Source organism: Paroedura picta, chromosome 6 (assembly GCF_049243985.1).
Source record: "Paroedura picta isolate Pp20150507F chromosome 6, Ppicta_v3.0, whole genome shotgun sequence".
In the NCBI taxonomy this organism is placed as follows: Eukaryota; Metazoa; Chordata; class Lepidosauria; order Squamata; family Gekkonidae; genus Paroedura; species Paroedura picta.
In genome coordinates, this window is record NC_135374.1 from 13,242,863 (window position 1) to 13,257,261 (window position 14,399).

A 14,399-nucleotide genomic window follows, 5' to 3' on the forward strand; every position below is an offset into this window, starting at 1 on the left:
TTTACGTGCCGAAGAAGCTAGCCAACTTGCCGTTGAGGAATCTGAATCATAGAATCATAGAATCATAGAATCATAGAGTTGGAAGGGGCCATACAGGCCATCTAGTCCAACCCCCTGCTCTACACAGGATCAGCCCTAAGCATCCTAAAGCATCCAAGAAAAGTGTGTATCCAACCTTTGCCTGAAGACTGCCAGTGAGGGGGAGCTCACCACCTCCTTAGGCACTGCTGAACTATTCTGACTGTGAAAATATTTTTCCTGATATCTAGCCTATATCATTGTACTTGAAGTTTAAACCCATTACTGCGTGTCCTTTCTTCTGTAGCCAATGGGAACAGCATCCTGCCCTCCTCCAAGTGACAACCTTTCAAATACTTAAAGAGGGCTATCATGTCCCCTCTCAACCTCCTTTTCTCCAGGCTGAACATTCCCAAGTCCCCCAAACTATCTTCATAGGGCTTGGTCCCTTGAAGCTGAATCTGAGCTGAAAGACGGGCTTGCCTTCTCAGTAACTCAAGGCAAAGGGGCTGAGGAACCTTTGGTGGGTTGGGTGTGGTTCTCTCCCGTGCATGAAAACAAGTCGGGCCAAGATCGGAGCAGAGGTTTCCGATTTCCAAGCGCTCTCCCATAGTACTGGCAGCATAGTCAAGAATGTGAGCCTCTGGAAGGGGAAGCAGCGCATGAGAGTTGGGCTTTTCAACTGCAGACTAGTCAATAGCCTCCTTGTCATGCTAAGACATGAGAGGGTCTGTGGGTCCGTGGTGTAGAGCAAGGGTAGTCAAACTGTGGTCCTCCAGATGTCCATGGACTACAATTCCCACGAGCCCCTGCCAGCAAACGCTGGCAGGGGCTCGTGGGAATTGTAGTCCATGGACATCTGGAGGACCACAGGTTGACTACCCCTGGTGTAGAGGATTTGCTTTGCAAGTCAAAGCCCCAGGTTCAGTCTCCGGCCTCTCCCGTTCAGAGGATCAGAATATGGGTGAAATGAGCAACTGTTGGCAGTAGATGGAGCTGCTCTTTCTAGACCAGTGCTGTGGCTCTTGTTTAAGGCAGATCTGTGTGTTTACAATAACGAACATGCAGGGAACATCCACATTCAGAGGCAGTCAACCTCTGAATCCCGGTGACAGTGCCTCGGTGTGAGACAGGATGCTGGGCTAGATGGACCACTGGGCTGATCCAGCAGGGCTCTTTTGAGGTTCTTATGAAGGTCTCAGCCTCTGTGCTCTGTTCTTGGTCCTACAAATTAACTGGTTGGCCACGATGTAAGACAGGATGCTGGGCTAGATGGACCACTGGGCTGATCCAGCAGGGCTCTTTTGAGGTTCTTATGAAGGTCTCAGCCTCTGTGCTCTGTTCTTGGCCCTACAAACTAACTGGTTGGCCACGATGTAAGACAGGATGCTGGACTAGATGGACCACTGCTCTGATCCAGCAGGGCTCTGATTAAGTTCTTATGAAGGTTCTCAGCCTCTATGCCCTGCTGACCCAGAGGAACTGGTTGATCGCTGGGTGAGACAGGATGTCAGACAAAAAGGACCACTGGGCTCTTGTTAGGTTCTTAAAACATTTCTCACCTTTGTCATCTGTGTTAAACGTCCCTGATGCTGAACTTCCCTCTTCCAGATAAAGAGAAGCTGGAGATGGAGTTGACGGCCGTGCGCCTGACCAACGAGGAACAGCGAAGGCACATTGAAATCCTGGATCAGGCCCTGAATAATGCTCAGGCCAGAGTCATCAAGCTAGAAGAGGAGGTGAGAAATTAGACCATCCTCACGCTTGCTCTTCTATGTTGTTCTTCTACCTATGCACACAGGCAAGCATTCCTTATCAGCATCTGCTGCCTGATCCTAGCCATGAGTTTGATATTCATTCCAAATAAGTATACTTGTGATTGCAGATCCTATTAAAGCTTGAATCGGAACATAAGCTTCCTAAATTAGTGACAGCATTGACAATCCTCAAGGCTTGCTTCCTGCTCCAGGGGAGATGTCTCCTGAAATGCATACTTAGTGTATTTATTTAGAAAACTTTATTTCTTTCAAAAAAACAAACACACACAAAAATAAGGGAAAAAATGTAAAAGTCCAGCAACTAAATAAGGTTTTTTTTTAAAAAAAACAGAAAAATAAAGATATATAAAGATAAGGCAAAAATATAACAGTAGTGTTTCTGGATCAACACATAAGTTTCTAAAAATGGTTTCCAGCTATCTAAAAATAAATCCGTACTCAATTGCTGTTAATCTTCCATGCATTCAGGTGTTCTAAGGCCCTTAATCCATTGTCTTATTGGGGGTGGGCTTTTATCCTTCTAGAGCTGCCAATTTTGAAAATGACATTTTCTCCAGCTGCTGTGGGATCGCTGGGAAAGCAGGTCCTCGGCTTGCCCAAATGCGTATCACGTCGTTTGGCCTCTAGACGTCCTTTCCTAGGCCTGATGTCTGAAATGCAGAGAGGGATAATGGCTGAAGGGGGGGGGGGGAGGAATGGCAGCTGGGCTTGTGCATACAAAACTTGTTCTCTGTGTTATTACAATCGGCACTCTTCACTACGCTGTATCCCACTGTAGTGATTCTGCTTGCAGGAGGTGGTGGTGGCATCAGGCGTGGACAACTTAAAGAGGGGATGGAATAACTATATGGAGCAAAGGTCCATCAGTGGCTACGAGCCATAACGTACAGATAGAATGTCCTGTCTGGGGCAGTGATGCTCTGTATTCTTGGTGCTTGGGGGTCCAAAGTGGGAGAGCTTCTGGAATTCTGGCCTTGCTGGTGGACCTCCTGATGGCACCTGGGTTTTGGCCACTGGGTGACACAGAGTGTTAGCCTGGATGGGCCATTGGCCTGATCCAACATGGCTTCTCTCCTGTCCTTAAGAGTAGAGGTCCATAGTGGCTAGTAGCCACAACATACGGATGGAATGCCCTGTCTGCAGCCATGATTCTCTGTATTCTTAGTGCTTGGGGGCAACAGTGGGAGGGCTTCTGGAGTTCTGGCCCTCCTGGTGAACCTCCTGATGGCACCTTGGTTTTGGCCATTGGCTGACACAGAGTGTTGGGCTGAATGGCCCATTGATCTGATCCAACGTGGCTTCCCTAATGTTCTTATGTCTGGGGCAGTGATTCTCTGTATTCTTAATGTTTGGGGGGCAACAGTGGGAGAGTTTCTGGAGTTCTGGCCTTCCTGGTGGACCTCCTGATGGCACCTGGGTTTGGGCCACTGGGTGACACAGAGTGTTGGACTGGGTGGGCCACTGGCCTGATCCAACATGGCTTCCCTAATGTTCTTATGTCTGGGGCAGTGATGCTCTGTATTCTTAGTGCTTGGGGGGCAACAGTGGGAGAGTTTCTGGAGTTCTGGCCTTCCTGGTGGACCTCCTGATGGCACCTGGGTTTGGGCCACTGGGTAACACAGAGTGTTGGACTGGGTGGGCCATTGGCCTGATCCAACATGGCTTCCCTAATGTTCTTATGTCTGGGGCAGTGATGCTCTGTATTCTTAGTGCTTGGGGGGCAACAGTGGGAGAATTTCTGGAGTTCTGGCTCTGCTGGGGGATCTCCTGATGTCACCTGAGTGTTGGACTGGGTGGGCCATTGGCCTAATCCAACATGGCTTCTCTCCTGTCCTTAAGAGTAGAGGTCCATCAGTGGCTAGTAGCCACATCATACGGATGGAATGCCCTGTCTGTAGCCATGGTTCTCTGTATTCTTGGTATTTGGGGGGCAAAAGTGGGAGGGCTTCTGGGGTTCTGGCCCTGCTGGTGGACCTCCTGGTGGCACCTGGGACATGTCCATGGTAGGACGCAGAGTGTTGGACAGGATGGGCCATTGGCTGGATCCAACATGGCTTCTCTTCTGTTCTTCTGTTCAGCTGCGGAAGAAGCAGGTGCAAGTGGAGAAGGTAGAGAAGCTTCAGCAGGCGCTGGCTCAGCTTCAGGCCACCTACGAGAAGCGGGAGCAACTGGAGCGCCGGTTGCGCACGAGGCTGGAGAGGGAGCTGGAATCTCTGCGGATGCAGCAGGTGAGAAGGATCCTGGGCCTGCTAGGACCGTATTGTCAGGGTTTGTGTGTGTGTGGCCCCAGAGGAGCTCTTAAGCTGCTGGTTCAGGGGTTCCTCCAGTTGCAGTTCTGTAGTGTTACGTTGTTGGCATGGGTGTAGCATCCATTGCACGTGGCACTGCTCTGACACTGCTTTGTAACCTGGGCCCAATAAATAACTAAATAACCAGTTAAGTTCTGTGCAATATAAGTAAATGTCTCATGAGAAGAGGACTGTTTGGTGTGTCCTGATTCGGGACAGCAGGAAGGGAATGGTGACCTGATGGAGGAACACCACCTTTCACAAAGGTGATGCGATAACAGAGAAGGCAAGCCCATTGGACGGATGCATGCGAATGCCTGATTCGTATTGGACCAGACGGAACGTCAGATCATAGAATCATAGAATCACAGAATCATAGAGTTGGAAGGGGCCATACAGGCCATCTAGTCCAACCCCCTGCTCAACGCAGGATCAGCCCTGTACATCCCAAATAATTAAAGGATTTAAAAGAACTGTGAATGGAGCTAAGAGAGAAACGTGTGTTTGCGGGAGAGGGTGGAGCATGAAGACATTAAGGACACAAGGAATGCTTTATTATAGGGAAGGGGACAGGACAAGGCTGCTGTGCGGACTTCCATATTTCTTACAAATGCTTGGTTCCGCCTTCAGATCCATGGTCCTTCTCACAAAGCGTGTGTGACAAAAGCCACTCTCATGGATTTGGCCATGTTCATTTGCAAATCTGAAAAGCTCAGATCAGGGCTCATCTTTTCCCTTCCACCCTCGTTGGATAATAATAATAATAATTATTAATTAAATGTATTTCTCGCCTTTCTCCAAAGGCTCAAGGCGAGTTACAATGCTTAAAAACCCCTATACACAATAAAACACAGTACAAATATATGCGAATCTCATTTGGGAATAAAACGTGGCGGTAAAAACAATAGATAACTACAACCCACCCAGAAGAAAACCATTCTAAGATTGGGGGGAAGAAGAAGAAGAGTTGGTTCTTATATGCCATTTTTCCCTACCCGAAGGAGGCTCAAAGCGGCTTACAGTCGCCTTCCCATTCCTCTCCCCACAACAGACACCCTGTGGGGTGGGTGAGGCTGAGAGAGCCCTGATATCACTGCTCGGTCAGAACAGCTTTATCAGTGCTGTGGCGAGCCCAAGGTCAGCCAGCTGGCTGCATGTGGGGGAGCACAGAAGTGAACCTAGCATGCCAGATTAGAAGTCCGGACTCCTAACCACTACACCAAACTGGGAGATAGAGGGCGCTGTTGGCATTCGCTACTGCTACTCCAATTACTCCTATAGGGGGCCCTGATCTTCCTTGCAACCTGGCTTCATCCCTGATGGAAGAGCTCCATTTTACAGGCCCTGCGGAAAGCAGGAAGCTCCTGCTTCTGGCAAAGGTCCAAACTCTCCGGGTTAAGCAAGTCGGTTCAGGCGGCTCTTCCATTAACCGTGTCTTGCGTTTGTGTTTCTCCAGAAGCAAGGCAATTACCAGGCCTCCACCCTGCCCGAGTACAACGTGCCCGCCTTGATGGAGCTGGTGCGGGAGAAGGAGGAGAAGATCCTGGCCCTGGAAGCCGACATGACCAAGTGGGAGCAGAAGTACTTGGAGGAGAGCACCATCCGGCACTTCGCTATGAATGCTGTGGCCACAACAGCCACCGAGAAGTAAGAAGTAGAATCCTAGTCTTTGCTTTGCTCATGTCTAGAACTGCAGAGTGCATCAAACATTCTGACGGGGTACTGCCCATTCTATCACCTCTTTCCATTGCCTCTGTAGACTTATTCCATGTCTCAGTGTCGTCATCCCGCATCCATTCTTGCCCAAGAATTCAGATTTGGGGGGGGGGGGGACACCCTTCTGATTGGGCTCTCCCTTGAAAAGGCTCATTTGAGAGCCAGCTTGGTGTAATGGTGAGGAGCAGCACTTTCTAATCTGGAGAGCTGGGGTTGACTCCCTGCTCCTCCACATGCAGCCGGCTGGGTGACCTTGGGCTCGACACAGCACTGATAGAGCTGTTCTCACAGAACAGTTCTGTCAGAGCTCTCTCAGCCTCACCTACCTCATGGGGTGTCTGTTGTGAGGAGAGGAAGGCGAATGGAAGCTGTTTTGAGTTGGGTAGTGAAAAGCAGGGTATAAAAACCTTTATTCTTCATTTGATGTTGTGCCCAAGAAAAGGGTCTTTTCTATGGTGACCCTGCTATTATAGCACACCCTTTTCAAGGAGATGTAAATTGCCACCTCGTTGTCAATCTCTAGGAGGCTGTTGAAACCAGTTTAATTTAAGGCTGCATTTTGATTGATTTAGTTTTTACTACCGGCATTGTTTCATCTGTGGGCTTTATGGGGTTGTAGAACTCTCGGTTTTCATTCTGCGTTTCATCATTTCATCATGTTTTGTTTTATATCGTAAACAGCCTCGAGCTCCACAAGGGAGAAAGGCAGCTCACAAAGGTTTTAAAATAGATCAGTAAATCCCTGTTTCCTTGCTAACGTTAGCCAATCAGATCAAGCGTGTGTGTTTGTGGCAGGGAGTGTCGCATGAGTTACAGAGAAGGGGCCAGCACAACGCTATCGTGTTGGTTTCCAAGTTTCTTCCAAGTGCATGATTCCCCCTTTAAATCCATGCCAGGTGGGTTTGCTCCTTCATTGTCTTTTCCGACAGCCATTCCTTATCCTGGGTCGGAAGCTATTTCTAAATTCCCTCTGAGTTTCAGAACTAGCCTTATACAGAAGACTGTTCCCCAAGCAGAGGCTCAGAACTCCAGGACCTTGCAGCAAAGTCCTTTGGCTTATCCTCGATGGAGGCTAATTGAGAAACACCCGTCTTTCCCTCCCTCCTGTCGCTAGGGATCCATCAGCCGCTAATCACTCACGGAACGGCAGCTATAGCGAGAGCTCTCTGGAGGTCCGCCTGTGGCAGGACGAGGAGGAGATCCTGCAAGCCAACCGGAGGTGCCAGGACATGGAATACACGTAAGGCACAGCTGCTGAATACCTTCGGTGGGGGTTTCTGGGTGGATTCATGGAGCCAAAGCCTCGGCATGCCCTCCCCGTTGAGTTTACTTGGCAACATGCATTTTCCAGATTTTGGAGGGAGATGGCAGTTCAAGCATCAGGCATTTTGCTTCTGAGCTCTTAATAATAATGAGAAAAGTTTAGCTGAGAGCTCTTTAAGAAGTTGCATCTTTATTGGCTGGGAAATCATGTGACTTCTAAAGCGGTGGTCTCCAACCACCGGGCCGCAGCCCAGTGCCGGGCCGCAAAGGCCCTGGCACTAGGCCGCAGCTCCCTCTCCCCCCCCCCCGCAGTAAGAAACTTCCCTGGCCGCAAGGAGAGGGAAGCAGGGCCGCGCACATGCGCATGCGCCATGCGCAGCCGAAAACGCGCGGCAATCGCCCGCCCTGCTGCCGCCGGGTGAGGGTGGGAGGCACCAGCCGCACAGCAGCCTTGTGGGGTAGATCAAGATAGAGCGTCTGTCTGGAGCAGCAGAAAAGAGTGATATCGGCATGGTGGGACAAGAGGCAGAACTGAACTGAGAAACTCCGGGAAAAAGACCCATTTATATGAACAATGGATCTTCACGCCATTGGTCAGTTTGGGTTTAATTTCTGTGAAAGGACACTGGCATAATTTTATGGTTTGGGGCCACCCCGACATGAGGAACTGTATTCAAGGGTCGCGGCATTAGGAAGGTGGAGAACCCCTGCTCTTACAGAGTCTCCCTTTGGCTGTCTTCCTCCGCATACGTATTTTGATAGAATAAAGAATCTGCACGCAAAAATCATTGAGAAAGATGCCATGATCAAGGTCCTTCAGCAGCGGTCCAGGAAGGACGCCGGCAAAAGCGACACCGCCAGCCTGCGGCCCGCCCGGTCCGTCCCGTCGATCGCGGCGGCAACGGCTACTCATTCCCGCCAGACCTCCCTCAGCAGCAGCCAGATGGCGGAGGAGAAGAAAGAAGACCGAACATGGAAAGGGAGCATAGGTGAGCTTCGGGGCCAGCCGGTCCCCCGCAAAGGAAAGGGTCCCCAAGCTAGAACACGGATTGGGCTTGTAAACAACACAGAGAAAAAGGGATGGGGCTCAGTGGTCTGTTTTGAGCTTGGATATTGTTTTGTAAAAAGAGTGTGTGATCACATGAAGCTGCGTTACCCTGAATCAGACCTTTGGTCTATCAAGGTCTGACTCTCCAGGGTCTCAGGAAGGGGCCTTTCATATTACCTAGTGCCTGATCCTTAAGTGGACATGTTGGGGATTGAACCCAGGACCTTCTGCATGCCAAGCAGATGCTCTGCCACTGAGCCATGGGTGCACCCCTGTCATTTGCTACCGGTATTCACATGTTTAAATCACTGATTGTTCCTGCAGGTAGCAGTCGACAAGGCTGCAGCCAAGGGGGGTGGCCAAACTGTGCCTCTCCAGATGTCCATGGACTACAATTCCCATGGGCCCCTGCCAGCATATTGTAATCCATGGGCATCTGGAGAGCCACAGTTTGGCTACCTTTGGTCTAGTTGGGTGCATGGCGAAATTCATCTCTGCTGATTATCCCTTCCTCTCGCAGTAGCAGATCTCGGCCATTCTACTGGCTGGAATTCCTGAGTGGCTGGAATGTTTGTAAACATTCCGTGGCCATCACAGACTTGGCCGATATATATCAAAAGGCTTCCCTGCCTCAAGTGTAATGCTATATTTATTTATTTATTTATTTAGATTTATATACCGCCCTCCCCGAAGGCTCAGGTGTACGGGCCATTTCTTCCGTGTTGTGCTCCTGTTTTATTTTTTAAATGACATTTGCAGAAAATATTCCTTAAAAACAAAACAAAAAAACCTCAGCCGTGTTTTAACTGGCTTTAACTCTTCATTGAACTTTAAATGAACGTGGAGTGGATTTATTATTATTGTTCTTGTTGGTATTATTATATTTATTTCCTGCCACTCTCGGCAAAGCCGGCTTGTGGTGGGTTACCAGATAAAATATACTCCCCTAAAACCCCTATTTCCCTTAAAACCAACAATTAAAAACTACCCAACAACCGGCGACAACCAGCATACCCACCTCACTGTGGAAACAGGGAGAGGATGACCCCCACCGATGGCTTATGGTGGGGAATTCCACCTTTGGGGAGGCCCATAGATCTTCTCTTCGCCCTGGCCTCAACCATAAGCCTGGTGGAAGAGCTCCGTTTTCAGGGCCCTGTGGAAAGCCAGAAGCTCCTGCAGGGCCCGCAGCTCCTCCAGGAGCTCATTCCACCAGGTAGGGGCCAGGACCGAAAAGGCCCTGGCCCTAGTTGAGGCCAGGCGAGCCTCCCTGGGGCCAGGAATGACCAATAGGTTGGAGCCCGCAGAGCGCAAGGCCCTGCAGGGGGCATAGGGCGACAGGTGGTCTTGCCAACCTAACAAGGCTGTCGTTCCCCTCCCCCGGATTTATTTTCTTCCAGGACTGCTCTTAGGGAAGGAGCCTCAGGACCACTCGTCCGTCCCCTTGCTGCCACCTCCTCCGCCGTCTCTGTCATCGGCAACGTCCCTGTGGCCAGTGACCGTGAGCCACGTTAAAACAGGGAGCAAAGACAGCAGCACTCAGACAGAAAAGGGGGCCGAGCTTTTCTGGCCAAGCTCCGCCTCCTTCCCAGGCCGGGGGAAGTTTGGGAACACGCCTGCCAGCAGTCCGGCCCTGAGGCACACGGCAGCCAAGGCCGTCGGCGAGAGATTGGGTGAGTGGTTCCAGCTGAGTGGAGCTGACTGGTGCAAAATCCGGAATTTTTATTCCATATATTTTTTTTTTTAAATTATGCAATCAAAAAAGCCATAATGTGCAACATTAGTAGAAATGTACAGAGTTGAGGTTTGTTTGTTTGTTTATTCATTTATTTATTTTGTATACCACCCTCCCTGAAGGCTCAGGGCAGTTTACATGAAAAGGAAACAATACAGTTAACTCAGTTTATAGTGCTATGGTAACAACAGTAACAGTAACAACAAAGATTCTCTCTCTCTCTCTCTCTCTCTCTCTCTCTCTCTCCCTCCGTCCCGTCCCGTCCCATCCGTCTACCTACCTACCTACCATCTCCTTCCCTCCCTCCCTCCCTCCTTCCTTCCTTCCTTCCCTCCTTCTCTCCCTCCTTCCTTCCTTCCTTCCCTCCCTCCTTCCTTCCCTCCTTCCTTCCCTCCCTCCCTCCCTCCCTCCTTCCTTCCCTCCCTCCCTCCCTCCCTCCCTCCTTCCTTCCTTCCTTCCTTCCTTCCTTCCTTCCTTCCCTCCTTCCCTCCTTCCTTCCCTCCCTCCCTCCCTCCCTCCCTCCTTCCGTCCGTCCATCCATCCGTCCGTCGAAGCAGCCGAACCGCACCAGAGCGCGCAACCATAGCGTCAGGGTACCGGAGAACTGTTCTGCATGTATTTCACTCGGGAAGATTTTGCCGACCTCTAAACGTTGCATGGAACCTCTCTCTGCTTTTCCCCACAGAGCACTCTACCAGCCACGGGAAGCTGCCTGAGAGCAAAGGAAGGCTGAGCAGTCTGCTCCACAAGCCTGAGTTCCCGGACCCGGACATGATGGAAGTCCTCATCTAACGTGGCAGCGGCTTCCTCCGCTTCTTCGGCCAAGGGCACGTACCTCCGAGGAAGGTCCCGTCCTTGGTGCTGTGCAAGCCTTGAGAACGTTGGTCAAATAAACGAATTCTAACGAAAATGGAGCCGGGAAGGAGGCCACCGGGCGGACCTGACTTTGTTCTTGCAAGTGAAAAGGCGTGTGGGAGGTCGGAAAGGTGAGTGGACATTTGGACTATCTGCTGCAGACAATCGAAAGAGCGTTGGCCAAGGAGAGGCGGACGAAGAAGGGAACGGCAGCAACCCACAGGATGTGGTGTCTGCTGTTTCCAAGAAAATCTCTCTCTTGCGCACAGATCTTTAAAAGGTGTGGTCGGCATTCAAGTTACGATTCCGCAACTACCAGGACGGTGCGTTCGTCACTGCTGTTGGCCAGCGAGAGCGGCTACATTCCCTGTGTGAGATTTCTTGTACCGCATACACATCCGGGACGAGGGAGCAGGACTTCCAGTTATTAAAGTTTTAGATATTACCTGTGGATTTCTCCTTTTCTCTTTCTCTTTCCACTCACCTTAGTCCGTCATTAGCCTCTGTATCTGAATACCTTCATGCAGTAATGGGGAAGTGAACAGCGAGGCATCCTTCTCCGCAGGGCTCGTCTTGCTTTTAATATTTATCACGCAATGGCAGTTTGCTAGGTTCCCCTGCGAATGCAGAAGTGACACAGACTTTTCTCTGGCAGCTTAGAATGGGATATCCTGACAGGGTCGGCATCAGCATTTGCTTTAGGATGCCTTGGTCTGATCCTGCGTTAAGCAGGGGCTTGGACTAGATGGCCTCTATGGCCCCTTCCAACTCTATGATTTTGTGATTCTATACACTGAGGTGGGGTGGAGTGCTTTTGAGAGGGCCCACTGCTGTGGATCCCCCCCCACTCACACACAGATGCTGCCAAGGAGGGACATGCCAGTGGTTTATAATGGGACACATCTGGGAGGGACGGTGGTATTCCACACATTACCCAGCACCATCAGAGAAGGACATATGGTCACTAAGAAGGCCAAGCAGGCAGGTGAGATGTGGGTGAGCTGAAGGGGAGGTATTGGTGGGGCTCCTGGTGGGAATCAGAGGAGGAGAAGGGACCCCTGGACATTTTCCTGAAGCCCCCGAATACCTGGATCTGGCCTTGCATCCTGTCTCTGGAGGCCCCACTTCAAAAAGGACGTGGGCAAAATTGAGAGAGTGCCGAGGAGAGAGACGAGGCTGAGCCAGGGCCTGGGGACCGAGCCCTGTGAGGAAAGGCTGAGGGACTTGGGAATGTTCAGCCTGGAGAAAAGGAGGTGGAGAGGGGACATGATGGCTCTCTTGAAGTATTTAAAGGTTGTTACTTGGAGGAGGGTAGGGAGCTGTTCCCGGTGGCTGCAGAGGAAAGGACACGCAATAATGGGTTTAAACTACATGTACAACTGTACCAGCTAAAAGTTTTCACAGTCCGAGTAGTTCAGCAGTGGAATAGGCTGAGCTCCCCTTCACTGGTGGTCCTCAAGCAGTGGCTGGACAGGCAACTTTTCATGGATGCTTTCGGCTGATCCTGCACGGAGCTGATCCTGCACGGACTGTACGGCCTGTCTCTACGAGGCTATGATTCTATGTTACAGGTAAAGCCTTCCTTCCAGAAGGTTAACCACAATTTTTTCCACGTTAAGCCACTAAAAACCACAGTGTTCTGCATCACTTTGATGCTAATTCATTGTGGCATAAATACGTGCTGGTTCTCTTCATCAGAAGCATAAAAAGATCGATAAGGCTCACAAATGCATACAAATTTGACCGGTGTTGTGACCGTGGATTGTAGGGACGCAATAGCGGGGTGGGTGGGGGTGCTCTGAGATATGTTGTCTGCTGTTGTGGGAAACCGGATGCTGAACAATTGGTCTGATTTAACAGCGATGTTCTTATCTACAGCCCTGAAGTGCATGCATTCCCAGTCTTACATACGTTTGTGTGCATTCAGTGAGAATGCTAGGCAGCTCAATTACACATTTTGTTTATTAAAAGAAAATCGGATCCGTCAAGAAATGGTTGCTTGGACCATATACTTTGGAGGAGAAGAATGTGAAGAAGAATCATATTCCCTGCCATGGGTTTTCCCAGCCTCTGCACACAGCAAGACGTGTATTGTTTCATGTATGTCATGCGTGTAAACGGTTACTAACCTTGGTTAGTCCTGTGCAGAAGAAGGCAATGGTGAACCGAATGTAGCCTGAACTCTTCCTAGAAGTTAAAATGACTGTGTGCAAGCACCAGGTCATGTCTGACCCTTGGGGTGACGCCCTCTAGGGTTTTCACGGCAGACTCAATACGGGGTGGTTTCCCCAGTCATTGGGCTATTGTACTTTGGCCATATTATGGGAAGACAAGAGTCACTGGAGCAGACAGCCCGGACTGGGATAGGCCAGGCAAGCCCACCAGGTCTCAGAAGCAAAGCAGGGCCAATCCTGGCTAGTATTTGGATGGGAGACCTCCAAGGATCTGGTGGTAGTTCCTCTAAGGAACACTAGGGGTCATGACGCAGAGGCAGACAATGGCAAGATCATCTCTGACGGACCCTTGCCTGGCTGACGTACAATCCTGGCTGGGTCTCTACAATACACACACCCTAAGATAAATGCATAATCCAGAGCTAACGCAGTGTGGGTTTTATAAGCAATTAGTGGCCTGGGGGCACCAGATGGGGACCGTTCCCATCTCAGGTGGGATTGTGCCATACAGGTAAGGATGAATTCAGACGGCATAGTTTGCCATCTTATGGGGTTGATGATTTTATCATGATGCTGTAAGCCGCCACGAGCCGGCTGGTTCCGGAGTGGAGGTGTAAAAATTTAATAAATAAATAACACCTTGCAGAAGCATCAGTAATTAGTCTCCTGCAGCTCCTGTTTGCAGGATTGGACCGTATAAAAATGAAGTGTGGGATGTGGGAAGCAACACAGCGTTTCTGTGTGGGACAAATGCGCAGAAGTGTTTAGCTTAATCTGTTCAGTGTTGAATTGACAGATGCATCCTATTCTCTGAGAATGTAGCTATACCTTACAGACAGCGCTCCTTTCATTGATGGGTGCTCTGCTTGGGCTCCCATTCCAAACATTTGCCTCTTTCTTGAAACATCCTGTGTTAAAGAGGCCTTCCACAGCTTGTAGCCCCTGTCAGTCTCCAAGGCAAACACAGCTAGTAGCGGCTGCAGATGCCCCCTTGCTCTTTGCTCTGGAGAGAGAGAACCTTGCTGTATTTGCTGGATGAGGGAACATAGGGTTGAGAACTCCAGGTTAGGAATTCCTAGAGATTTGGGGCCCAAGGTCACCCTGTGAGCTTCCATGGCTGAGTAAAATTCGAACTCGAGTCTTCCCAGATCCTAGGCCGATGCTCTAACCTAGGGGTAGTCAACCTGTGGTCCTCCAGATGTCCATGGACTACAATTCCGATGAGCCCCTGCCAAACGCTGGCAGGGGCTCATGGGAATTGTAGTCCATGGACATCTGGAGGACCACAGGTTGACTACCCCGTCTAGCCACTAAGGAGGGGAGGGTGCCAATAGGGATGCCAGTTCAAGGTCGGGAAATACTTGGTGATTTTGACGGGTGGAGACAGAGGAGGGCAGAGTTCGAAGAGGGGCTTCAATGGGATATGATACCATAGAGTCCACCCTCCAAATCAGCCATTTTCTCCAGAGAAACTGATCTTGGTCACCAGGAGATCAATTATAATTGGAGGAGATTTCCAGGTGC

General features: G+C 50.2%; 1 protein-coding gene across 6 annotated transcripts in view; it reads left to right on the forward strand.

Annotated features, from left to right (window-relative positions):
• The window catches only part of AMOTL1 (angiomotin like 1), an 86,470-nt gene extending 75,324 nt beyond the window's left edge, over positions 1–11,146 (forward strand). For 5 of the 6 annotated variants that reach the window (XM_077341473.1, XM_077341476.1, XM_077341474.1 and 2 more), the window contains 7 exons: positions 1,630–1,757; positions 3,875–4,024; positions 5,541–5,731; positions 6,915–7,040; positions 7,826–8,052; positions 9,512–9,784; positions 10,532–11,146. In XM_077341473.1, coding sequence (XP_077197588.1) covers positions 1,630–1,757; positions 3,875–4,024; positions 5,541–5,731; positions 6,915–7,040; positions 7,826–8,052; positions 9,512–9,784; positions 10,532–10,638 — 1,202 coding nt within the window. In that variant the 3' untranslated portion in view covers positions 10,639–11,146. The remainder of the gene's footprint in view (positions 1–1,629; positions 1,758–3,874; positions 4,025–5,540; positions 5,732–6,914; positions 7,041–7,825; positions 8,053–9,511; positions 9,785–10,531) is intronic. The other variant, XR_013231707.1, reaches the window with a different exon arrangement.
• Positions 11,147–14,399: the final 3,253 nt, after the last annotated feature.